At 39.4% G+C, this 16,204-nt stretch overlaps 1 protein-coding gene and 1 long non-coding RNA gene across 4 annotated transcripts; both read left to right on the forward strand.

Moving 5' to 3' along the window:
• slc35e4 (solute carrier family 35 member E4) lies at positions 1 to 12,502 on the forward strand. 3 transcript variants are annotated; one of them, XM_038293770.1, is made up of 3 exons: positions 1 to 59; positions 3,713 to 4,323; positions 10,790 to 12,502. In XM_038293770.1, the coding sequence occupies exons 2-3, from the start codon at positions 3,732 to 3,734 to the stop codon at positions 11,275 to 11,277; spliced, it is 1,080 nt and encodes a 359-aa protein (XP_038149698.1). In that variant the 5' UTR covers positions 1 to 59; positions 3,713 to 3,731; the 3' UTR covers positions 11,278 to 12,502. The 3 variants fall into 3 exon arrangements, with proteins under 3 accessions (XP_038149698.1, XP_038149697.1, XP_038149696.1); XM_038293769.1 differs by lacking the exon at positions 1 to 59 and adding an exon at positions 141 to 481; XM_038293768.1 differs by lacking the exon at positions 1 to 59 and having other exon boundaries at positions 3,418 to 4,323.
• Positions 12,503 to 14,882: 2,380 nt separating this feature from the next.
• LOC119788897 lies at positions 14,883 to 15,878 on the forward strand. Its single transcript, XR_005281516.1, has 3 exons — positions 14,883 to 15,041; positions 15,472 to 15,601; positions 15,740 to 15,878. It is a non-coding gene; the product is annotated as an uncharacterized LOC119788897 (long non-coding RNA).
• Positions 15,879 to 16,204: the final 326 nt, after the last annotated feature.

The raw sequence follows: 16,204 nt of genomic DNA on the forward strand, positions 1-16,204 counted from the left end.
GTCGATAGCGCTTCGTTATTATGGCGATTTGAGGATGCTGAGGGAACCCGTGGAACAAGGTAGGAACGCAGATCCCCTCATCCCGATTAAATACGTTGATGAAATACTTTAAAATCACGCGAGACCAGCGGGCGCTATTATCGCGAGAAGTAAAGCAGGAGAAACGGCCAATGTTTTGAAGCGAACAACCTGCCGTTAGCTAACACAGCAGTCGCAGGAAGGGTGCTAGCTAACATCAGCGCATTTATAGTTGTCAAGTTACAGCTGTGCAGAGATAGACAGCATAACTCGGTTACTTAGGCTGTCAGCAATACTGTTTTATTTTTTGTGGCCTAGTAGCCACGTTTATTTCACTGAAACGGTTGTGAAAATCAGTCGCCGCATTGATGCGCAAATGAAACCAAAGCTTTAGCTGTAATGACAGCACTAAGAGAACTCACAGGATATCGCCTTTCTAAGTGAAAGAGAAACTGTCAATAAGGTAAGCTGCTGTTTTGAATGAAATGCGAACTAACTCTTATTGTGTGTCAAATTCACGGTTACAAGGAAAATTGCTGCTATTAAAACAGCTCCGCCAAATGTGTCGTAATGTTTACAGCACTACTATTTATAGTGGATGCATCATACTCTGTGTGGTCCCTGTCGCTCCATAACTGCATGATGACAATAACCAATCCGTCAAGTCTCCCTCTTGGAGAAGAGGATGGTATGGCAGATTGTTATAAGATATAATCAAAGCGTTGCGTCAACGCGTAAACCTCTTTATTACTCATGTTTGAGATTAAAGATGGTTGAAAGAATACGGTACCAGTAAACCTACAATTTTTGATGCTTTAATTAAAACAGCATTGATGTGGTAGTTTTAGCTGAGATTTTATGAAATGGTATTATATTTCCTTTATTGGTAGTCATCAATTCAGAAGCAAGTTGAAATGCAGCTTTCTAACCATGGTATCCTACTTTAAAGGACATTTTTACCTCCACCATGGAGGTTATGTTTTTAGTTGAGTTTTTTTTATGCTCAAAGTCTCGATCTGCTAATCAAACAAGAAAGTGGAGTGAATGAAGAAGGTGAGAGCAGGACAAACACCAGAGGCTGCAGAAACATGCTGCGTTAAAGGGGCACCTCATGTCAAGGAAAAATTCAATAAAATCTGCTAATGATCCAGATCGCGTACGAGTTTTAGTTAAGTCACAATATGGGGCAAAATTTGCTGCTTGGTGGAGGTTAGCATTCTAAGAGTGATTTTCTAGTTAAATTGTGAATAGGTTGTAATCAAAGAGTGAATCCTAAACCTAAAGTAATTAATTTTCCCCCGTGGAATTAATTAATCTATTTAAGTGTAATCTGAAAATAATTTCTGTAGTTCTTCATCTACAGTAAATATAACTAAATAAAAATAAAATAACGCGCATCTCGCTCATATTAAACAAACCAATGTGTCAAATGGAACTAGTGAATTTTATATATATATATATATATATATATATATATATATATATATATATATATATATTATCATGCACAAAACTATGACAAAAATCTGACTAAATCAGGAAATAAAACAACATGATTGGCTGTAAGGAGAGCAGAGACATAGGACACTCCAACTTTACTGAAGAAAACCTGCTACCGACCAGGTTAGCTCTTTGAAGAATGTTACCACGGTGACTAAATCGGAGGTTAAGGAAACTGTCTTTGTTAACATGTAAATTCAGAGTTTCCCTGTTTTCCGGCTTAGACATCTTAGAGTTTTTGGTAAACCTGCTTTTTGAAACGGACCCCTGCACCTTCATGGTGTAGGCCCCCTGGTGGCTATAGAAAACGCTGCACTGTCACCAATGTAAATAATATCCTTGTGTGTTTTGCAATCTGATACCAGAAAACTTGAATAGAACTCATGAAGTCACTTTGAAAGACAAGGCCACATTCACACATCTACATTATATCCTACATTCTCAGTCATCCAGATTATATTCATTCCAAAAAAGTAAAAAAAAAAAAAAAAAAAAACCACTGGACTTTGTTTTCCAACTTTGAAGACATTTCGCTTCCCATCCAGGAAGCTTTTTCAATTCATAATGTCTGGATTAGCGTTGAGTCCCAAGCTTTATAGAGTTGCCCAACAAAGCCTTGTTATGGCTTAGAAAACATGCTAATTGAACCAAAAGAACAGGTCCACCCCTTAGTAATGGGGAGTCATTGAGGCCGCTGGCTTGCAATAACAGATACTGGCCTCTGAAAAGGGAGTCGTTAGGGTCATTGTTGGCCTGGTGGACCTGGCGAGATGCAGTATAGATAGCTTTTGTGTTTAAGGGAAGAAAAGCATCCTGTTTGTTCTATCAAAACAGCCTTTTGTCCTATGTTAAACTTATCTGAATGAACATTACCCTATTTTAGAGAAGAGTTTATTCACTTAACCACCTGAATTGGACCTCTACTCTCCCACAGAACAGTTCAGAATATGCCCTAACTGTTCTCCCCCAACACTTTTCAAAGGCCTGCACATTTTTTCCAGGAGTATAATGTGAGATGAGGATCCCCCTGTGTTGCTGCATTGTTTTATTATATGAATTTGGTTATTTGAATGTGAAAAGCTAGTCCAGCTTTTAAGATCCTGAATCTGTTGCCTCGTTAAAATAAAGAGTGTTATCAATATGAGCTACTTCTCTTTCATTAGGGTTATGTACTTAGTTTTCACTTGTTTTAAGATGCATATCTCACATTGTGTGCATTAATGTTTTGCCATGGTTTCACAGTTAACTCCTTGAATGAATGCACTGTCTGCTTATATGTGCAGCAACATTGAGTAATCTTCAAACCTGTCAACTATTAAGCAAGCAAGATGTCCTTTTAATTAAACTCTATAGTGGGGACTTTTATGGGGAGTTAAAAATATGCCTCTGATTTAAAAAAAACTAATGCTAATGGTAATGTAAATTTTGTTCTGAACTCATATTGGTTATCATAAAAGTCCATGATGTGGTATGACCTTGAGCAAGCCATTCACGTTTTAAAGTCTACCAGTGTGCCAAAATGAGAGCCACTCTGCAAATAAGAGAAGGTTTAAATTCTTCCACATGCTTAAGAGCAGCGCCACATACACTTTTTAAATTTAAAGTCCAGTTATCTTTTCATTTTGTGAATTAAATCATTTTAGAGCTTTATGCAGTTTTTATTCAGAGCATCTTGTTTTACTTTACTATCTACTAACTACTGAATCAACAGCAACTTGTTGTTTTGTTGCAGTTTGTGAAAGTGACAGATTTATCAATCTAAAAACAAAACAAAAATGGATTCGGAAAAAAAACATTTGTTTAAATTACCGTCTTGAATTAGAGGGGAATTATGTTGTTAAACTATGACTGGTTCACTCTTTATTTGGCAATATGACTTGCCGTAGATTTACTCTGTTTTTCCAGCCCTCCCCAAACAGTCCAGTCTCCTCCTCCTTCCCCTTCACTGTTTTCCAACTAAATCATATGTCATCCTACATACACAGGGTGAGTTACACAACCTGGCTGTCAAGCAAACTAAGGACACGTGTTCTTAGGGGATGCATGAAAACACATCTCTTACAGACAACAAAGACTAGTTGACCTCTTTGGGGAAAACAGCTGCGTCTTCTTTTTTTTTTAAAGAATTTCCAGATTGAAAACTTCCTCTTTTTGGAGATGAGAAGAACCAGCTTAACATGTGCTTGCCTTACAGAGAGCACCATGCAACGAACATGATCAGCGCCGATGGCCTCACAAAATGCGAGGCGACCCTGCGAGACAGAAGCCGGAGGCGGCCCCCTGGAGAGATGCTCCATCTACTCTCAGCCGTCATCGTTTGGCTGGTGACCGGCACCACCATCTCCAGCCTCAACAAATGGATTTTTGCAGTTTACAACTTCCGGTACCCTCTGCTGCTGTCAGCGCTGCACATGCTGACAGCCATAGTGGTGGACTACGGGCTGATCAAACTACGGTTGATCCGACATAGAGGGACAGCAGAGCAGGAGCTAACCCCAAGCGCGAAGTGTAAAGTGTTTCTGTTGAGTCTGACTTTCTGTGCCAGTATCGCCTTTGGAAACATTGGACTAAACTATGTACAGCTCTCATTTGCACAAATGATCTACACCACCACCCCACTCTTTACTCTGGCCATCTCTTCTCTGATCCTGGGTAAGCAGCATCACATGATCAAATACACGGCAATGATGCCCATCTGCCTGGGAGCGTCCTTCAGCATTATGGGAGAGGTCCAGTTCGATCAGACCGGCTGCTTCTTTGTGTTTGCAGCAACCATGTTGAGGGGCGTCAAGTCCATTCAGCAGAGTGAGTACCATGTTTAAAGTTTAACATTTTCACCCCATCAAAGTTGAATGGCATTTAGATGTAATTAAGTGATTCCACTAAGTCAGAGTCATTTTTTTATGTATTTGACCGGCTAGCAACTTCAGGGAGCTTTTTTAGAGTTTCCTTCCAGACGCCAGATCACTCTGTGGTTGTGGGACGTTTTACAAGTTGATGATTCACTCCTCATTCCAGACGCACCCTCACATTAATGTGGAATGGTACAGCAGCGTGCTTCCTGGTTTCTCAGGGAACATAATAAAAACATTGCTGCATGGCTGCGAGTCAGCAGAGTCTGCTTACAGCCTGATCTCATGTTTCCAGCAGTTTATAATTATTCTTGATCCAGAAACAGTCAACGTCTTGTATAATTTGACCTTTTAGGATCTGAGTCACCAGATGAATTCTTTGGGTTTTTTTTGTGTTTTCTGGTTTAGTTTAATGAAATTCTCGAAAAACTGAGGAAACTCTTGAGGCACCAATTGAGCAGCCATTATTTAAACAGAAATTATGTGTTTCTAGAGAAGATTTAAGATTTTATCAAGTGGTTAGGGGGGGGGGGGGGGGACTGAACATTTTATTAGAAAATGTACTGATTACATGTAGAACAACTTGTTTTGTTATCTCATGTTCAGAGCGCTTACTGAATCATTTGTTGCATCAGCTAAGTTGAAGCTGCTGGCTTCTGGGCCCTCATTGCATCACAGCTGAGTTCTTCTTGTCCTTTAGTTCTGACATGAGTTTAATTCGTAAATGAAGGCAAAACAAAAACAGATCTTGAAGTTTTGATCTTTTATAATATTTTGTTTTGTGTTTTTTTATGATTTATTATATGCAATGTGTCATAATTCAGATGTGTGCGTTTTGAGGAAGCTACCAGAAGCAGGAAAGGGCAGGAACTAATCTCCCATTTCCTTCCTGCTTTCCTCAAACCAGTAGAAGGATCCTTTTCCAGAAGCTATTGTATATTTAATGTTTTAATATTTTAAATTGATTTTACACATTCTGATGAAAGCCAGTTTTTAGTTGGTAAACTGAAATAAAATAAGTTCCTTAAACCTGTGGAACCCTCTCTTATCGTAATCCTAAGGGTCAACATACCTCTACTTGTTCTTTGGTGAAACACGGCACATGATGTACCCTTCCTCTTAAGTAAGGGTTCTGGAGGGAACATTAAGTACGGCTGTTTCATTTGGACCAGAATATATAAACAAGCAAATCATACATGATGTAGCCTCAGGTTTCAAGTGACTATTTTGGTCCTCCCCCTGGCAGAAATTCATTCCCCCCTGTGTTTTCTATTTCCGTTTCCATCTCAGGTCAAGTACAGCTTTTTATTAAACCCTCAAATGAATGTTTGATGACATGTGAGCAGCTTGTGAGCTATAGGTAGGCTTCCAGTAAAGTCACTCCAGCAAAGCCAGCAACACACCTGCAAAAATTGAAATAGTTTTGTAGAAAAAAGAACCTTTCTAAAACATAAATGGAAAACAAACCCTCAATATTGCAGTAGCACATTTGTCTATGTTGGCACTAAAGAGGTATGAAATATGCCTTCTAAAGATGAGCTTTGCATGCTGTCCTGCTATATTCCCACAATCAACTGCCTGTACGTATGTTTGAAGATCACTTATCCGTCTGATTTGACTATAAAAACAGGAACAGGACATGATGCTGCTGGATAGAGTTTACTTTTCTGTTCAGAGAAGAGATAAAACCAGGAAGTCACGGTTTTTAGTTGTGGATCCTAAAAACAAACTGTCTTAGACACAAAATTCATTAGATCAACACATTCATAGGTCTGTTTAGGGTTAGCTTACATCCTGTATGATCATGATAGTAGAGATGATGCAAGAACTGTCGCCTTTCATGGACTAATGTGTTTTCCTTAAGAATACAGGTGCTGGTCATAAAATTAGAATATCATGAAAAAGTAGATTGATTTCAGTAATTCCATTTAAAAAGTGAAACTTGTATATTATATTCATACATTACATACAAACTCATATATTTCAGATGTTTATTTTGTTTAATTTTGATGATTACAAATGACAACAAATGAAAATCTCAAATTCATCATATCAGAAAATTAGAATATTGTGAAAAGGTTCAAAATTGATGGCCCCTGGTGCCACACTCTAATCAGCTAATTAACTCAAACCACCTGCAAAAGCCTTTAAATGGTCTTTCAGTCTAGTTCTATAGGCTACACAATCATGGGGAAGACTGCTGACTTGACAGTTGTCCAAAAGACGACCATCGACACCTTGCACAAGGAGGGCAAGACACAAAAGGTCATCGCTAAAGAGGCTGGCTGTTCACAGAGCTCAGTGTCCAAGCACATTAATAGAGAGGCGAAGGGAAGGAAAAGATGTGGTCGAAAAAAGTGTAAAAGCAAGAGAGATAACCGCACCCTGGAGAGGATTGTGAAACAAAACCCATTCAAAAATGTGGGGGAGATTCACAAAGAGTGGACTGCAGCTGGAGTGAGTGCTTCAAGAACCACCACACACAGACGTATGAAAGACATGGGTTTCTGCTGTCGCATTCCTTGTGTCAAGCCACTCTTGAACCACAGACAGCGTCAGAAGCGTCTTGCCTGGGCTAAAGAGAAACAGGACTGGACTGCTGGTGAGTGGTCCAAAGTCATGTTCTCTGATGAAAGTAAATTTTGCATTTCCTTTGGAAATCAAGGTCCCAGAGTCTGGAGGAAAAGAAGAGAGGCACTTCATCCACGTTGCTTGAAGTCCAGTGTAAAGTTTCCACAGTCAGTGATGGTTTGGGGTGCCATGTCATCTGCTGGTGTTGGTCCATTGTGTTTTCTGAGGTCCAGGGTCAACGCAGCCACATACCAGGAAGTTTTAGAGCACTTCATGCTTCCTGCAGCTGACCAACTTTTTGGAGATGCAGATTTCATTTTCCAACAGGACTTGGCACCTGCACACAGTGCCAAAGCTACCAGTACCTGGTTGAAGGACCATGGTATCCCTGTTCTTAATTGGCCAGCAAACTCTCCTGACCTTAACCCCATAGAAAATCTATGGGGTATTGTGAAGAAGAAGATGCAATACACCAGACCCAACAATTCAGAAGAGCTAAAAGCCACTATTAGAGCAACCTGGGCTATCATAACACCTGAGCAGTGCCACAGACTGATCGACTCCATGCCACGCCGCATTGCTGCAGTAATACAGGCCAAAGGAGGCCCAACTAAATACTGAGTGCTGTACATGCTCATACTTTTCATGTTCATACTTTTCAGTTGGCCAACATTTCTATAAATCCTTTGTTTTAATTGGTCTTCAGTAATATTCTAATTTTCTGATATGATGAATTTGAGATTTTCATTTGTTGTCATTTGTAATCATCAAAATTAAACAAAATAAACATCTGAAATATATGAGTTTGTATGTAATGTATGAATATAATATACAAGTTTCACTTTTTAAATGGAATTACTGAAATCAATCTACTTTTTCATGATATTCTAATTTTATGACCAGCACCTGTATGCTGGTTTTGAAAATGCGAAGATGGCTGCTGTGTGGAAAACTGTGAGAAACATCCTGAAATAAGAACAGTTTGACCCATAAAGTGTTATTATTTTGCAGAACTTTAACGCTCCAGGCTGTTTGGTTACATGTCTTTAAAGGTACACTATGCAACCGGTGTTGATTTTCCAGCGAGACTCCCCCCAGAGGGCGAAAGTAAAAGTGTACTGTCGTAAATATGCACAGCTGTTCTCCTGGTTTCTCCGTCAAGCCAGGCGCGGTTGTTTTGAGCTTAGCAGACAGGCGAACGCAACGAATGACTAATGCTGCGTTCACACCGCAGCTGGCGCGACAGAAGCAGCGAGTTTACATGCAAAGTCAATGGTTGACGCGCGTCAAGGCGCAGCAAAGGAGCAGCAGGCCCAGCGCGTCTGAGCAGCTGAAGCAGGGAGAGAGACACAGCGCTGATGATCAGAGGCTATGATCTCTCCTCTTAAACAGTTTATTGACGCCTAAATTCACTTAAAATGCAGAAATCTGCCGGCAGAATATGCAGTTTGGATTATTTAGATGAAAAACACCTACCAGCTGCCGCGGTGAACCGCGAGGACGTGACCTGGCCAGAGGCTGCTGATGAAGGGGTTCCTTCTGTCGGCGCACCGCTGGTATGTGGGGGTCTGAGCGGCTCCGACAGAAAAAATATTGAAGGCAGGATAATAATCTGAATGAACTGACGGCACTGATTACGTTTTCAGGTGTATTTTCTCATTTAAACACATATTAAAACTACTTTATTCCAAATGATCACAGCAAATATAGCTGCAAGGCAGAGAAAGGATAGTGAAGCTCCGCCCAACGCGCGTCAGACACACTTTTGCACCGCACAGTCAGAGCGTCAGAACTAACTGGTTCAAGCAGCAAAAATGAAGCAGCAGACACGATTTTGCTGCTTTTGCTGCGTGAACGTAGCATAACTGCACAAGGATCGCCACTGTGCTAGCAACGAGAATGCTTTTAACTGGGGGGTGTAGCGGTTCTCGGCCGTAAAGCAAGACTGACTCTCGCGAGACTTCTGAGCCTGTGGGTGCGGGTCGGTGCTCCTGCAATTGCAAGTGCAGTATTTCCCCTACAGACCACCAGGGCGGCCGAGAATACCTTTGTTCAACCTGAAATGACTCATTTAATCATCCAAAACGTTATGGAACACATTAATTAACTGAAAAATGTTGCATAGTGTGCCTTTAAAGTGTACAGACAAGTTTAAAGCCTTGCTGTCATTGCAGGCCTGGTTTCTGTTTCTTCCTTGATAGTTGTTTTCTACTCAGCTCCTTTAATCATCACATCATAACACGCTTGCAGATGAGGAGACATCTCTTCAGTTGTCACTGCCTTTATACCTAAATTCAACTGTGGGTCAATGAAAACCAGATGTTTTGTTCTAAGATAAGATAAAGCTACACACGCAGCTTCCTGATATCAAAAGCAGAAAAAGTTTTTTTTCTGACTGGTCAGATCCAACGGTTCTAAATCAAAAATAAAATAGACTAGTAGATATTGTCAACAACTGCCTTCAGCATCTCAATAGTGATTGTACTATTTGAAGTTGAAGGCTTATAATTTCCTGGAGAATCTAAATATTTCTCTTATCTCTTAAGATATTGGATAAAAAGATATTAACATTTACATGTTACTTCCAACATGTTATTGGACAGGATGAGGTTGGAAACTGAAAAGCATAAACCATACCTTTGCTGTACTCTGATAAACCTTACTTCAGTCAGCTGAAAGTCTTCTTCTCTCTCACTGACTCAATGGGGCACAGATTTGTCTCGACATGCAGAAGAAAATAGATTAATAGCGTCTTTTACCGTACATCTTAAAGCTTCCTTTGACTGGATTTTTCAAACACTTTCCTGAAACTTAAAATAGAATCCTAAGTCTCTTTTTTCCCCACTACTCCAAACAGCATTGTCATTCCTAACCTGGAAAATCTGGAAATATGAACAAAATAATCTGCTTTTACTAATCAACCAGTTTTCTGCTTCATCTGTATTAGTCAGACATTAGCAAGCCTTATACAGCAGAGCCCATTATCTACTGACAGTGAAGGCATCAGACTCTTCTCTTTGATAGTACCCTGTCAGTCTGGTGTAATGTAATGTAATATGTAACATAAACATCTAATTTTATCTGTGAGATGTCAGGAGGGTGTACTTCAAGGAGTAGGCTCGTAAAATAGCACAGATTTAAAAACATTTATTCTTGCTTTGCCAACAGTGCACAAAGAATTTGCAATTCTAACTAAAATGATAGAAATAGGTGGGTGGATTCTGAGGCTCTTATTGCTCCGAAATTAACAGCTTTCTGCAGAGTCAGTAGCTGCAGACCTACACATTTTATTTGACAGAAGGTTTTCACTGCAGAGCAGCTTGAAAAAAAAATGTCTGATGCTGTGTTGCTTTTTCCCCCCTCTCTAGTGAGAAAATAGACCAGTGTGGTACTCAGTGTGTTGAGTATGACATTTGGAGTAGAGGGGATTTTGATGTAGAGCTGTCTCCGTAAGAGTTTGGAAATTGACTTTTTCTTTTACAATAAGATTCCAAATAATGCACACAAAGAAACGTATGTTAAGACGTTAATGAGAGGGTTTGGTTGAGCCGCCTGACCTTATCTTGATGAAATAAGAAGACACTGTTAGCTGGGTCTTCTCATCAAACATTGGTGTCTGACCTTCTAGATACACTTTTGGAGTAATGATCTGAAAATGTAAAAAGGTCTCACATGGCGAGCCTTTCAATAATAAGAGCTGAAGCTATTATAGCTGTAAAGCATAGGTCAATATTATACGAAACTCTTTTGGAGTGAGAAGGGGATGTCTTTGTGTGAAGTTGAATAGCAATATAGTGCATATCTGGCCTTTAAATACAATGTGTTTTATTTCTTCTTTTTTATCTCAGGTATTTTGCTCCAGGAGGAGAAGATCAACTCTGTGTTCCTGCTCTACTTGATGTCCATTCCAAGCTTCTGCATCCTGGCCGTTGCCGCTCTGGCCTTAGAAAACTGGGCCATGCTGGAGTCGCCGCTGCACTACGACCGTCACCTGTGGGTCTTCATCCTGCTCAGCTGTCTGGGATCGGTCATGTACAACCTGTCCAGCTGCTGCGTCATCACGCTCACCTCGGCAGTCACCCTGCACATCCTGGGTAACCTGAACATCGTGGGCAACCTTCTCCTGTCTCAGCTGCTGTTTGGCAGCGAGCTGTCCGCGCTCAGCTGCGCCGGAGCGGTGCTGACGCTGTCCGGCATGCTCATTTATCAGAACTCTGAGTTCATCGTCAGCTACATGGACGCTCGCAGCGCTAAGCCCACAGAGGCAGAGGATGGAGTTGAGAAAGCAAACCACACACAGAGAATGGATGGAAAAGAAGAAGACAAAACAGACTGAACTGAAAGCATTAAGAGTATAAAGTGAAAAAAAGTACAGGATCTGCTGTATTTTGTTCTATTTTAGTGGTTCCAGTCTCAGATGGAGTAGCAGCTCATTTTCACCCCCTTGTGCCAACTCCTGCGTATTTTGTGGCAAAAATCTGAGTCTGCACAAAAAAACAAATATTATCATTCTTCATGGAAAAGGTTCAAATGTATTCCCTATCTGTAAAAAGCACTCCTAACTTGCCTGTTACACTAAATGCATGCATGAGCACACTGAACTGTTTGATACCTCTGAAGTTACTGACTGTCCCTCGCACTACTCCACTGTGGAAAAAAAACAAAAAACGTTCCAGCTCCAGAAGGCTGTAATCAGCGTCTCTCGGTGGCGGTTGTCCTTCTGCAGTGATGTTCAGGTTACCAGGGACTTTTAAAATAATGCTCCAAACCTGATTAAGCTCAGCTTGTATTAGGAAGCTATATTTATGGTACTATTACGCGACTCCTACCTTGTTGCACTGTGGACAGGGACTGAGATTTTAATGGCAGCTTTTTTTTTCTTATGTGAAACAAGAAACGGATGTTGTTGAGCTTAAAAATGTCTCTTCTCTACTGAAGCACATATTTAATAAGAGGCCTGATCTGTGTTTTTGTTCTCCACTATGAACCTTTCTGTGACTCCGCAATTGAAAGGCCTACTTTCTGTTCTGAAGTAGTCTCTGTAGAGTTTATTCAATTACTTCTATCTTTTCCAGGAGCACGTTGTCTTCCTCGCAGCATACTTTGATAATTAGTGTCACAGGTTCTCTAAGGAGCGGCGCTCATCTTTAGCTCTCTTTTCCCCCTGTGGAAAAGATAGAGAAAAAAAGTTTACCATTTCTTTTGAACCCTGTTCTTTTTATTTTTAGAGTTTTAAATAATTTAGGTATCTATACCCAAAAAAATATGGATTTCTTTATTGTGAGAATGTTGGCAAAAATTGTCTGTAAATGCTCTCGGCTTTGTTCAAGTCAGACATTTCTCTTTCAGCTTTCCTTTTGGAACAAAATATTCAGACTGCATGAAGCTGTTCCTTTTACTATCCCAAATAACCCACCCTCAATTCAGCATGTTTTTTATGACAAATATTTACTTTTTGTAGTTTGCACCTAATGTTTGTTGCACAGAGTTTGAGATCTTACAGATAATTCCTGTATGAACATTTTCCATTATAGTTTTTTTCATGTTTTGCCTGGAAAAAATGCAAATTTAGCATATTGCCAGGGTGCCATTTACAGACAAAATATTGAACACATAGCGGGTTTTAAATGTTAAAAGAAATCCAACAGTTTGCTTGCTTTTCTGTGGTTTTCTGTATTTATCGGAGATAAACAGAACAAGTAACACACATTTCAACTGGTCTCACATGAAATACCTCACCTGTTTAACTCGATGTTCATTCAGTAATATCCAAAACTTAATAATGTTGCATATCACTGCTATTGATTTTTATAATTTCTCCGTTATAATCTAGCCTGTTTACATAAGTAAAAAAAATATCTGTTCTCATTAATATTACATGGGAAACAATGCTCCTGCTGCACAGAGGGCTATAGAGTTGTTGCCTTCAAAGTTGTTCATTTGTAAATTTTTGTTTCTGAATAGAAAGCTCGATGGATGTAAATAATTATTTTTATTTATGTATTTTTTAGTCCCTTTCGGCTGGTTTAAACTCAGATGCTTCAATAATGACTCATTTGCCTCATTGCCTTATTTGGACATCCTGCTAAAGAGAAGGAGTTAAATTATCTGGACTGGAACAACAAATAAAGAAACTCAAGCCCCTCATCAATAATTTGGTGGTTTTCTTTGCAAAGCTGACTAACATAAATAAATTCTTACATTTGTGGCCAAGGTTTTGTTTTTAGACTATGATGCTAATCTTTTTAGCATCAGTAGGGGGGAAAAAAATAACAAATGAACTGTTATGTTAAGCCTTATATAAGAACCTTTCAGGCTATAGACCCCTCACATCAGGCCTGTTAGGGTTAAAAATCATGTCACCCAACAGACTCCGAGTCTTAATGCTTAAATCTGATCAACACCTTCTGAAAAGGAAAGTGTGCTTCAGCTACAAACCTATTAAGACGTGTCTATCCAGCTCAAATGATGGGAGTAGAAAGCAGAACCAGACAAGCAGCCAAGCAATGCATGGTTAGACATTCATAGCCCAGGTTGGAGAATCTGTGGAGGTAGAAAAAGATTCTTATGCTCCAAAGATTGAACCTTTATGGAACAGTGGCAGGAAGAAAACTACTGTTGAAAGGAGAAGTCCCTTTGCAGTTTGCCACCGAAGGCCCAGTCAAGCTGAAGCAGGAGGTTCTCCAGTCAAAAACCTATGTTAAAAATAAGGCGACGCGAAACAAACATCCCAATACAATGGATGGGTTTATGGAACAAATATTTAGGAGTGATGATAAAACAGGTAAGTTAAGTGAAGCTAGAAAAGGTAACTCTAAAAGAAAACCTGTTAAGTGAGGCAAACATTTTTAAACTAGAGAAAAACTTACCTTATGGAGCAAGATAGTGTCTAAATATAGAAATAGGTAGGATCATAATATATTCATGCTTAACAATAACCCTTAAAATTCCACACTTGAAAATAGAGTAAAGAATTTCTAAAAACTGCTGTTGAAGAGGGAAAAGAAGCAGAAGGTTGAATCTTCAAACATCGACAGTCATAAGAGCTGAATGTACACATTACTTTCTTAGATTTGTTTTTCTTTCTTTAGATTAGCAAACTTCTGATGTGTCTAATAAAATTCCAGTAAAAAACATTTAGATTTAGTGGCTTTAACATGAAAAAATGGGGAGAATGTTTTCAAAACATCAGTAACGCAAAATGAAATATATAGAAATGCATACATCAAATGAGTTTGCCTTTAACTGCTTTAACACATCACCTTATGGTTTCAGTATATATATTTTTATTTGACACTGAAATTAATGAATGCGACTGCTTCATTATTAGGAATGTGATGTTAAGTTTAGGAGAAACATTGTTTCTGATCCCAGTGGTTTAGAGGAAAGCTAGATGAGGTTCTATGAAATCAGTCATGCTTTGCTTTACTGATCTTTGCAGTTCCAGGAGTTCAACACTAGATGGAGCAGTTTATCTTTTGTCATATTCATTATCCTGATTTTTAAACTTTTAAAACTTAATGATCCCTAATGATGTTTGATATTTTACTTATGTTTTTCCTGCAGATGCCAGTGTCTGAATTAATTTCCAAATATGTGCTCTCTCTGTCCTTTAAAAGATTTCTCCACTTCTGTAAACAGTTGGTGTTCAGCCTTTTGCCTGAATAAGGCAGTACTCCTCACTGATTGCCCCTTTTAACCCCTTGTTTCCCTTTTGGCAGCTGTACCCTGAAGGTAAATTATATAGATTTTCTTTTAATAGTCTTTCTGCTCAGAAAATAAAACAATAATCCGAAGAGATTCCTGATGCCTTTGGAATCACATCATCCTTGATCCTGTGACAAGAGGAGCAGAGACTCTGAGGTGGAGGTGACAAAGATGGATGGATTCAGTGTGTTTCCTCCTCCTACTCCTTCATCCTATTATGGGAGGTTCGTATAAGCAATCCAAACTCTCTGCCTGAACAAGCATCCTTATGAAGCACTGAGATCTAAGCTGCAATCTCCTGGACTTCTCCTCATAGAGTCGTTTAGCAAAGAAAGATAACGGGACGGGAGTGTTTGCTCTAGAACTCTGGGCTGGCTTTCATCCTGATAACAGGTGAGCTGGACCAGACATCTACCCACTGAATTGAAAATTTTTAATGTTATTCTTCTTGTTTTGTGACATCAGGAGTAAGATATTTTCCCCGTGTCTCAGCGGATTGTTTAGTTCTGCCATCAGATTGTTTTAGAAACCAGCTTCATGACATTACTATATTTGTACATGTTTAGGACTCTTCTTTAGTCCAGTTGCTCTGATGCAATATGAGGCCCTTTAGTTGGGCTAATAATTTGTCACACAGCTGCTCAGTTTTGAAGCAGCTGTATATGTTTGAGTAAGAAATATCTGTGCCTCGTTGTTCCGTTGTATTTCTTACAAAAAAAAAAAAAACGATTTGTGGGAATTTTTGTTCTGCTTTTACATGTCGGGAAGACTAATTTAGCTTTCCTTCATTCAATCTCATCTCTCAAATATTCTTTAAAATTAGATCGTCTTGGATTCTGGTTATTTCAGTCAGCCAGGTTTTGCTGTGAGACATGGAGTCAAAAAGTGAAGGGTCAACATCACTTAGTGAAAAACTGGCTTCTATTGAGGATGAAGAAGTTCTCAACAAAATGGTAAGTGATGCTAAAATCCTGTAAATAGCTTCTGGCATCGGAGGAAGACTATTCCCACATTTATTCTCCTTACCTTACGACTAACAACGTAATTTATTTGTTTTCGTTTTAATAAATTACGCTTAAATCTCTCCTCAGCTGGACAATGCAGCTGATTTTGAAGAGAGGAGGATGATCCGTGCTGCTTTGAGGGATCTGCTCAAGAAAAAGAGAGGTAAAATAATTTCAACCATCCATATAAAACTGAAAGGTGTGGTGCTTTGCACTTAACAGCTGCAGTTGTTTTCTGGAGTCTCTCTCTTCAATCTTTGCAAACCTAGATAATGGGTCTTATTCTTATTTATAGCTTAGAGATGATGGAGAGCGGCTGTGAACAGGTATCCAAACAGGTTCTGGCCCTGGTGTATAAAGAGATTAATATAGAGTGAGACTATAGCAATACTCAAATTGCCGGGAAACCACCTGTATTTACAGCTTCAGCGAACAGTGGAGGTTAGAAGCCAAAATGTATTGTTTCCTCGAGCTTGGTCAATGTGTGTGAATGACACTTTTAAAATCTTGCCACTGACTTTAAATTAAATCTAGGTGTGGACTTTAAACGGA

Source organism: Cyprinodon tularosa, unplaced genomic scaffold, assembly GCF_016077235.1.
Source record: "Cyprinodon tularosa strain WSP-4 unplaced genomic scaffold, ASM1607723v1 ctg33, whole genome shotgun sequence".
Classification (NCBI taxonomy): Eukaryota; Metazoa; Chordata; class Actinopteri; order Cyprinodontiformes; family Cyprinodontidae; genus Cyprinodon; species Cyprinodon tularosa.